Below are 10,976 nucleotides of genomic sequence, written 5' to 3' on the forward strand. Positions count from 1 at the left end.
GGTTTTGTCTCCGAGCTCGCAACCCGCGGCCCTTCCTGTGAATCTCCGAACCCGCCGCGTCGTTCTCCGACGCCGGTCGGCGATTCGCGGTCGGCTGCGCCTCTCCTGCCGAAGTAGCAGCAGAGCTTCGTCGAGGAGGATTGGGTCGGCCGCTTTCGCTTGATCCGGCGGCATCGACCTCGTGGAGGTCGAACCTCCGTCGCCGACTCGTCGAACGGGGGGCCTTTCGATCGAGTCCTCCGCGAGTTCCGCGACGAGGACCCTCGAGCGGTTAACTGGGTGCGAGCTCAATTCAAAGATTCCCGACGGGGGGATCGTGGACTCGTCGGAGGTTAATCGACAGGTGCCACAATCGGATCTCGGTGCTCCAGGTAATTTTCGAATTCAGAATTGAATACCCTGATGGTTCGTCGTTTCGGAATCCTCAATTGGGCAGTGCCTTATGGTAGTAAGAATGTTTTTGGAATGAACAAACGTATGATTGCGCGTCCTGTTTGGGCTGAATCCTGTTTGGGCTGAATTCTATGTGCACAGCAAATGTTAGTTGTTTTGCCCGAACCAAACATGTTGCATGTCGAATATAACTGCAATACTGTTTGATCTGCTTTTGTTAGTGATGTTGAATTGAGGAAGTGTGCTGAAGAAGCCTGGGATAATTATTCGGTTTGGGTTGGCTGTGCGTTTTTGTTGCGTCGTTGCTGTGCAGTTTCATTCTGTGATAGTGCAGTATAGGAAATTGGTGAACTCCTTAAGCCCACTTTGATCTAAAAACGTCCTAGATTATAAGCCATTCGCTGCATTTGCTTTTTTCTGAAAGGGAGAACTTGAATATCAGCATGCGCTTGTCTATATATATGGACGCTTTGTATTGTGGCACTTGTCTTTGTTTGCTCTTTACTGTACCATAATGGTTGAATTGAAGGACTGAATTGGCATTCATACAATAAGTTTATGACTTGCTTGGGTAATTTCCCCAATTCTGAACTTACGTCATGCACTCTCAAGTGATTACATGGTGCCTGTTGTGAAAGGAGTGATCTGTCAAGCAAATTTGGGGGAGTTACGTCTTGCTACCTAGGTAGACTTGTACAAATTGTCTCTTGATGTTGGAAGAGCATTGCAATGTATTCTAGAACATCAGTGTCACCTTGAGGAGTAAATGAAAAGAGGGGACAAAAAGGGAAAGGAAAGGAGGTAGGTGACAGATAGAAGGAGAAAGGTTTGGGCGGTTGTCCTTCCAGATAAGCATGTCTTATTCAGCTATAAGAAACCTAACCTTGAAAACAATTAAAAGAAGAAAAGGGAAATTGATAAAGACCAAGCGGTATCATTCAAGTTGCTCATACAAGTCGGGGGCGATTGCCTGTTATGGTGCTCCTCTTTATTGTTTCAGCTACACGAGTGTATCGATGTTTATTCTTCTGTATAAAACAAGAAAACTTTAACTTGAAACAGGAGGCTACTCAGAAAATGTCGATCAGAAGCAGTCTATCTGCAAAAATTCTTCCCTGTCTCCTCCTCGCCTGTGTCCTCTCGGAGATCCTCTTTGTGGCCCGCGGCACGATGTTGGCACGGCTGCGCACTATAGCCCTCCTTATTATCGTAAGTCCCAACCCAATTGAAAGAACTTATTGATTGGCAGACCTAAAGGGTTATATGATATTTTTCTTACCTTCGTTCTAGCGACGGAATGTTATGGTGGGGACACATCGCAGTTCCCTTCAAGCGGCCTGTTTGCAGCGGTTGGCGACCAGTTATGGGACAATGGGATAGCATGCGGGAGGCAGTACCTGCTGGAGTGCATCAACGGGATGCAGTGCATCCCCGGCCGCACTATCCTGATCACGGTTGTTGACTACACCCTCACATCCACATCCGCAGCAGCCGCATACAAGCAGTCTGTCACCGGCGCCCCATTTGCTCTATCTGAAACCGCTTTCAGAGCCATTGCCCATTTGTTTGTGGATGGAATCACCATCCGGTATCGGCAGTAAGTAACTCCATTTTCTTCTGTTCCTACATCGGGCTTTCCTACAAGTCTTTCCTTAATTTATTTCCATCCATCGCCAACTCTACTTCACTCATTCCGTTCCGATTGGAGGAAGGACTGACGGATGTGATCGAGCGATGGCTTTGTTCATAATCCGTCGAGATTTTCAATATTGTCACGTTGATTCAAATTGTAAAGTTTATAAAATCATCTTCTGTGTATGGCAATGCAGGGTCTGATCGAAGATTCACTGGATAATCTGGTGATGGCTCGATGAAGGCTTGAGAAAGAGAGAAGAAAGGCAAGCAATGGACGATAATGAGGATCAATTGTTTTGTACAGAGTCCTCCTTTCTACTCCCCCCTTCCTTAATTTTGGTTGTCTTGTTTTCCAAAGGATCCTCTTTTTCTGTTCTCTATAATTGCACGCCATTTCATCCGAACGATACAACGTACTTTGGATAGTGCCATTGGCAATCTGACAAGGATTCTCTCCTCTGTTCCTTTTTGGGGACAGTACAGTCGATACGTTTGACTTCTGTGATGCAAGGTCCGCTTCTTTTTACAAGTATTTCTTTTATTTATTTATTTATTTATGGTTTTATTATTTGATTATGGTTCCCCAAAGGTCAATGCCGCCGCCATCCTGGGTAGCCCACTCACGTGGGGGGCTACCCAAGCATCTTCATTTCCCTGAACCCAGCCTAGTATGCTAGGAGAAGGGCTTCACGGGGATATGAGGTGGGCTCTCCTCCCTTGGAGGGGTTGGCGGGGAAGCCCAATGGGGACGTTATCCCGTAATCCCAGTTAAACCCCTGTAATAGGGGCTAACTGGGCACCCTGGGATGCCCGATTCAGGGTGAAGCAGTTTAAGGACTTGCTCAGGTCCTATCCGTACCTTATCTTGTGCAAAATGATTTTCGTCAAGATAGAAGGTGGCCAGTGTTTTTAATGATTTTATTGACCTATCAAGGAATTTTTTTTTGGAATATGCTCCCACTTCAATTTATTTCTGATTAAATGTCTTTAAAGTAGGTGTGGGTCTGATTGGTGGACCATAAAATATGAGATGATTTTCTCTTTACTCTATACCTCTGTCCTGATACCTTAGAAATATCTAGGTCTTAGCTTCAATAAATGTTCAATCCTCCCAGAGTCGTTAGCATCTCTTCAAAAATCGGAGAATCTCGACGTCTCAATTTAGTAACCTTCATAGCTTATGGTACTTGGATCCTACTAATTGTGATGATGGCCTTGTGAAAAAACAGAGAATCTCAAGTGGCTTTGATATTTTCTAAGGTTAATATTATGAAGAACATCCGAATTGGTATGTGTGGTATATATACCCTTTGTTACTTTTAAAAAAAAAAATTATTGTTAAATTACTGAATTTGATATTATGTAACAGTTGACGAATATACTAATTTGGAATTTTATTCTCTGCATGTTATATGTATATTGGTTTTGCGGTTTTTTGTAATATTAATATAATTTAATAGGATGTATGTTTGTTACAAATATACTAGTTTATATTTTTTTATAATAAAAAAATTAGTTTATAATAAATTTGTCATATATGCAACCGTTTGGGAATTTTGCTAGTAACAATCATCAACATTAGGTCTTAGTCCCATGCCTTTACCCCTTCATTCCTCTCTCTCTCTCTTATCCTCTTTGTTTCTTTCTACATTTTTTCCATTGGGATATTTTCCCCTTAATTGTAATGACTTGCGATACTATCGTGGAAACATTGTGACATAATTCAAAGATAATGGAGATCTTTACAAAACTTTTGAAATCTCAAGGGTCAAATGATGTCAATATGAAAATGATGGGGGTGTAAAATCTAATTTTGTTAACTATGCCACGCACAACTGCCCTCCAGAATGGACCCTGCACGGGATCAAAATTCTAGCAAGAATCTCCATCAGAAAAGACATCTAAAATTAGGGAAAATGATTTCCTCTTTCTTAAAGAAAAGGAAATTATCTTCCCTCATTTTTCTTTTACCCGGACCACACAGACACGTTCGTCTCCATGTACTCCATTTAATTATTATTATTATTATTATTATTATTATTATTATTATTATTATTATTATTATTATTATTATTATTATCATCATTATCTTAAAATTCAAAATTTTAATTATTTTTTTAAACTTTTTTCCTTCTTCTTTGGCGTTTGCTGGCCACAGCGATTATCACTTCTAGAAGAAGCACACAAATGGCGGGCCATTTCAGGGCTTTGACTTTGACGAGCACGATTGGAGACTCAACTCTTCTTAAATGTCACTCGCGTGCATCATCATCATTCGTTCTCCCTTCATGGAAATTAAAATATCATGAAAACAATGCAACATAATTCAAGGATTATCGTGGAAACATTGCAACATAATTCAAAGATCATGGAAATCATTACAAAACTTTTGAAATCTCCAGGGCCAAATGATGTCAATATGAAAAGTATGGGGGGTAAAATCTAATTTTGTCAACTGTGCCAAGCACAGCTGCCCTCCATAATGGACCCTGCACGGGATCAAAATTCTAGCAAGAATCTCCATCAGAAAAGACATCTAAAATTAGGGGAAATGATTTCCTCTTTCTGAAAAAAATAGAAAAAGAAAGGAAATTATCTTCCCTCCCTTTTCTTTTACCCAGATCACACGCCCACAAGTTCCTCTCCATGTACTTCTTTTAATTATTATTTATTTTCTTTTTTATTTTAAAGTTCAAATTTTTAATTATTTTTTTCCCTTCTTCTTTGGTGATTTGCTGGCCGCGGCGATTATTATCACCTCTAGAAGAAGCACACAAATGATGGGCGATTTCAGGGCTCTGACCTTCTCGAGGGCGATTGGAGATTCCACTTCTTAAATTCCTGCCACTCATGTGCATCATCATTTATTCTCCTTCATAAAAATTAAAAGCTTTCGCTTGAAACTGAAATCTCCTCCAAAAATGACGATCGGAAACAGCCAATCCGCAAAAGCCCTTTCCTATCTCCTCCTCCTCCTCGCCTGCATCCTCCCGGCGGCCGTCTCCGTGGCCCGCGTCGACGTCGGCACGGCCGCGTACTATGGCCCTCCATACCAACGTAAGTCCCAACCCAAAAAAGACAGGAACAAAAAGAGAAAAAGTTTCTCCATCTTTTTAGAAAGAAAAGAACTTGTCTGATTGGCTGACGTGAAAGCTTTGGAATTTTCTTCTCGCCATTGATTTAGCTACCGAGTGCTATGGCGGAGACCCATCGCAGTTCCCTTCCGAGCAACCTGTTCGCGGCGGCGGGTGACCAGATATGGGACAACGGCGCGGCCTGCGGGAGGCCGTACCAGGTCCGGTGCGTCAACGCGTCGCGGTTCCATGCCTGCGTCCCCGGCCGCACCATCCAGGTCATGATCGTCGACTACGCGCTCTCGACCACGTCCGCCGCCGCCGCGTACAAGCAGTCCGTCACTGGCGCCGCCTTGGTCCTGTCGCAGACCGCTTTTGGAGCTATCGCCAATCCGTTCAGGGATTCAATCAGGGTCGAATTTCAAGTGTAAGGAACTCCACTTTCTTCTGTTTCCGTTTTGTCGAGAGATCGTGACTTGATCGAATTCTGGGGAGGCACGGCTCGAGATCTGGACCAGTGCCCGCCGCCGGCCTTTATGGAGCTGGTGGTGCGGCGGCGAATGCCACGGTCGATGGTAGGCGGAAGGGAAAGAGACGAGCGGGAGAAGAAAGATGGGTTGCTAGGGTTTTGTGGGGTGATTAGGTGTGGCGAGGTGAACAGAATAAGTGGGACTCGAGACGATAACCCACGTTCCGTTGACCGTTTCAATAGTAATGCAGTCTCTAAAATCATCTTTTGTGTATGGAACTTGCAGGGTCTGATCGAAGGATGAAGGCTCCGGACGAAGAAGCGAAAGGAACGCAAGGGATGATGACGATTTGAGTTGATTCGTACATCGTATATAAATTGGTGATTGATCGTGTATGTAGATTTATGATTGATTGTTTTGTAAAAACCTTTCTTCTTATTCCTATTTCCCCCTTTATTTTCGCTTTTTTGCTTTCAATTTTTCTATAATTGCACCTCATTTCACGTGCATCAATTACAGAGAGGAAGTGAATCTTATAGGAGGCTTCTATTTGGTGCAAAAGAAAGTAGTTAGGACCTGAACTGCATTTTCCTAGACCAACTTTACATATCCTCCTTTAAGATTAATTAAATGGGCCAGAGTAGGAGATTCAATGCCTCTCCATTGGGAGAAAATGGAGGCCAAGAAGTGGGCGCCAGCTTGCAGTGTCCCCTATTGGACTTTGGATTGCTTCTCGAATAAGTCTTTGACTTTCTGGTAAAAATGGAAAACAACTAGAGTCCAACTTGTTGAAGTCGGCTGAAGAGAAGTCCAAATTGGTCTTCACTAGTGGGAGAACGCAAGAAAAGCAATGACGAGCCACCATTTGAACCGTAAATCTTAGCCTATAAGTAAGGGAATTAACAAAGCAAGAGAGTCAGGCCAAAGAGCCTCAGGCCAGAGAGGACCTCAATCCCCCATAGCAAAGGTGAGCTTCAGGAAAGCCATAGGTAGCCAGAGAGGATGAGAATAAAGGGATGAGCTTCAGGAAAGCATCCAGCAATTGAGAATTTTAGAATAAAGGAAGTCACCGGATGTGAAGGTGAGCTTCAAAGAGAGAGGCAACACAGCCTAAGTAGATAGTAGATATAGAGAATTACTCCCTCACAATAATTGCCATTTATTCCATCTTCTTGTATGCCTTAAGGAGAATCTAAACATTACAGTTACAGTGCTATAAACAATATTACTACAGTGTCGTGAATAGTACTTTGTTATGGTCACTCAAGCCAAATCTTTTGCATTGACCAATACCTTCACATGTCGTTTCTATGAAATGATTATTTAATGTTATCATTTGAACTATTTGAACTGTCTCCATCATAAGTAGATTAGTTGAGTGCCTCTATATAAGCAAGTGGAATGTGGTAAAGAGTAAGTAGAGTACAATAATTGTGTGAGATAATATTTGAGTGTTCTACTTAACTATAGTTTGCTATAAAAAGTGCATATAAAGTTGTTTATTACAACTCAACAAGTGATATTAGAGATTTTTCTCTGAATACCCTCAATTGATGTTAGAGATTTACTTGACCTTTACAGTTGGTATCAAGTAAGGTTGCGCACTTTAGGAAAAGTAATTTGTACAATGGCAAGAGGATGGACTCACGCGGGAGTGAAGGTTGAGTGGAAGATCGAGGGCGACATTGGTCGTAGCTGACTTGCTTTCGGGCATCTCTCTCTTCTCCGGCCCACGTTTTCCATCACCTAGTGGCGGTAGCCTAGTCAATAGGTCATCTTCTTTTTGCATGCATTTGATGAAGTTTTATTATTTGTTTATGGTTCTCAAAGGTCGATTCCAGCCGTACCTTATCGTTTTCATAATTAGCTCAATCAAGGTAAAAGGTTGCCAGTGTTTTCAATGATTTGACCGACTTGACAAGGAATCTCTTTCAGAATATGCTCCCACTTGAAGTCAAATTCTAATTGAATACCTTTAAAGTAGGTCTAATTCCAACTAGTGGACCCTTATAATATGATTTTCTCTTTACCCAACTCCTTTGTCGTGGAAAAAGGAGATTGAAAAGATGCTAATGTCCTCACTTTTTAACCCAATTGGCGTTCTCCTTCTACACTAGCTTCGTGCCTTCACTCTCGTCACTCGTATGCACTCTTTGGCATTCAATCAATGCAATTTGATCATTCCAAAGCCTTAACAAATGTAAGCTATATTGGCCCCGAAAGGAAAGCTCTTTTGAAGTTCAAACAGGATCTCACCAATCCTTCAAGATGTCTATGGTCATGGATCGACAAGGGTTATTGTGAATGGAAGAAGTCGAGTGCAACTAGAAGACTCACCATGTCTCAAAGCTGAGCATAGCCAAGGAAGTAATACAAATAGAAGCATTTGAAGTGTCTAGACCTTAGCTTCATTAAATTTTCAACCCAAACAATCTCAAAGTTCTTAGCTAGTCTTCAAAAATTGAACTATCTCCACCTCTCATCTGAAGGCTTCTATGGACATTTTTCCAATCAACTTAGTAACTTTTTCTAGTTTATGGTACTTGGATCCTAGTAATTGGTGGTGGTGGCCCTCCATGAAAATAGAGAACCTGAGGCAACTCTGACATTTTCTAACTTGAAGTACTTGGATTTGTCTTATGTTTGCCTTCTCAACCCCAAAAAATAGTTGAGTCCTATCAACATGCTTTCCTCCCTGGAGTTTTAATATTGAGGGGATGCAATTTGGAAGATGATTCAGCCTTTCCGCATGTCCATTTCACTTCTCTTAAATTCCTTTATCTATAGAACTCTATGAATTCACCTATTCCTCCTTAGTTTTGAAGCTTGAGTAAACTTGAACATTTTGATTTAAGTTATCTTCAAGGCATATTCCCCATTGTCATCCTTAGAAATGCTCAGTAGCTTAGATTCTTGATGTTTTTGGAAATAGACTAGAAGGTGAACTTTTAAAAACACAAGTATTTTCTACAACCTACAAGTACAAACTGTGTCCTCACAAATTTAGTGGGAGGATTTCAAAAAACCAAAGACGGTCCTTTAATTTGTGGGCGAAGTTAAATGGAGGCTATTGATGTTTCCAACAATAATTTTTGTGGTCACTTACCCAATCAATTTGGGAATTTCAAAGGTCTCGAATTCCTTGATCTATTAAGAAACTTGATTTCAAGTCCTATTCCCATTGCTGTGAGCCAGCTATCATCTTTGAGAAAATTGTGTCTCTTCTAACAAATCGAGTGAAAATATTCCAAAAAGTATTGAGCAACTATCTAATCTAGAGGTAATGGACATTCATTATAATCAACTAGATGGAATTGTCAGTGAATTTCTGATTGCCAATTTCACCAGATTGATCGTGCTGTACTTTTATTTAAACGAGCTTGTTATGGTAGCACTTATCGGGTTCCTCCTTTCCTAGTTCAAGTGACTTAATGTCCAACTGCAAAACGGATTAGGATTCCGAAGATGGCTTCTTTTCGGAAGCTTCTCTACCGCTAGTCCACATTTTTTTTTTTTTTTTTTTTTTTTGTAAAAGGAAGTAGTTATGGACGTAACATGCGTGCCTAAAGCAATTTCAAATATCCTCCTATAAGGTGAACGAATTGGTCAGAATTTTCCGATTAAACGCATTTTTTTACAATGTGCAGTGACATAAAATTTTTGTGACCTAACCTGAATGCTAATAATAAATATTATACTAAATGTAATGAGATTAAGGATGCATTTGTTTGGGAAAACATTTTCCGGAAATTAATTTTCTGGACTCTCACCTGTTTGGCTCACGGAAAATTACTAGTCAACTGAAAACACTTTCCCTTCTATGAAATCATTCATACATAAATTAGAAAAGTAAATTCCCAAATTTAAAGAGGTGAAAACACATTTCGTAAATTGCTCATCTCAAACATTTCCTTCTTTTTCCTCAACAAGTCGCTAGCCACAGCAAAGGCTGGCAACTAGCCACAAGTGAGCTCAAGCCTCATTATTTTTGGAGAGCTCCAGCCTCACCCAAGGTCGATGAGCCTAGGCTTGAGCCTCACTTGAGGCTAGTGAGGCTCAAACCTCACCAACCTATGGCTGTAGCCGATAAGTAGTTGTCACTGAGGCTTGGCAACCAGTGGAGAGGAAGAAAAAATAAAATTATATAAAACTTGAATTTTTTTATTTTTCCATATTATAAAGTGATGAGATTGAAATTGTTTTCCAAATGATATCCAAATACTAAAAAAGATGTTTTGGTCATATATTACTAAACAAAGGAAAACTATCTAAGTCCCTAAAGATGATTTTTTCGGAAAGTGTTTTTCTTTATCATGAAGTTTTTCCCCAAAAAAAAAAAAAAAAAAATATATATATATATATATATATATATATATATATATATATATATATATATATATGCTATAATCAAAATTACTCCTAAAATGCAACTACTACCTAAAGAAGCATATCAAAAATTTTCTTTTTCATTTATCCATTTTTTTATTACAGAAATGATCTAAATTGGATTTTAGAAGATAATGATAACTTATAGGTGTGACTCTAAATGATGAACAAATATGAAACTAAATGAGATTTACCTAAATTTATTTGTAAAAATCAATTACCATCTTAATGCGAATGCCCATGTTTTGTTTTTTATTTAATTTTTTTTTTTTATGTTGTGTTTGTGTGCACGCGCGTGCGCATATGTGTGTTTTGATAACAAGGAATGACATAAATTATGCTTAATGGTTTCATACGAACAAAAACACTTAGGGCGCACATGACAAAATTTTTGTTTATCTATTTCTCTGTTTTATTGTTCCCCGGAACAAGTTTGGAATTGAAATTCATTTGGTAATGCAATTTTATTTTTCTATTTTTGGAACAAATTTATATTCCAGAAATAGATTTGGAGCAGAAATCAGTAGTTAAATTTTTTAGCTTTTTTATTTCTGAAACAGAAATGAGAAATCAAAAATTTTCTCATCGTTCACTCTCATCACTACTTGTTGCCCACTTGCCACTCGTGGGATGTTGGATGACCGCTGCTGGTTGCTGGTTGCTCGCCACTAGCCCCGGCCACTAGTTGCCGATTGCCGGCCACCAGACGTTGGCCGTTGGCCACCGCACTCCGGCCGCTTGTCACTAATTGCCGGTTGCCAGATGTCGGACGCCTACCGGTCGTTGGCCGCTCATCGCCAATCATTGGATGCCGAAGGCTTATTGCCCACCGCCGATCACCGGACTTGGCACTAGACGTTGAACGTCGGACTTTGGACTTCGGCCACCCACCGCCAGTCACTGAACGTTGGACTCCGGCCACTGGAAGCCAGTTGTTACCCCTCCTAAAAATATAAATTTTATTTTGTTATCAAACAAATTTTTATTTCAGAAATAGAAATTTTGAATTGTTATCAAA

General features: G+C 40.4%; 1 protein-coding gene across 1 annotated transcript; it reads left to right on the forward strand.

The window, feature by feature from the left end:
* Positions 1 to 4,697: 4,697 nt before the first annotated feature.
* On the forward strand, positions 4,698 to 6,034 carry LOC104453425 (putative EG45-like domain containing protein 1). Its single transcript, XM_018876842.2, has 3 exons — positions 4,698 to 5,085; positions 5,213 to 5,529; positions 5,858 to 6,034. The coding sequence occupies exons 1-3, from the start codon at positions 5,068 to 5,070 to the stop codon at positions 5,862 to 5,864; spliced, it is 342 nt and encodes a 113-aa protein (XP_018732387.2). The 5' UTR covers positions 4,698 to 5,067; the 3' UTR covers positions 5,865 to 6,034.
* The last annotated feature ends 4,942 nt before the right edge of the window (positions 6,035 to 10,976 follow it).

This window comes from Eucalyptus grandis, chromosome 7, assembly GCF_016545825.1.
Source record: "Eucalyptus grandis isolate ANBG69807.140 chromosome 7, ASM1654582v1, whole genome shotgun sequence".
Classification (NCBI taxonomy): Eukaryota; Viridiplantae; Streptophyta; class Magnoliopsida; order Myrtales; family Myrtaceae; genus Eucalyptus; species Eucalyptus grandis.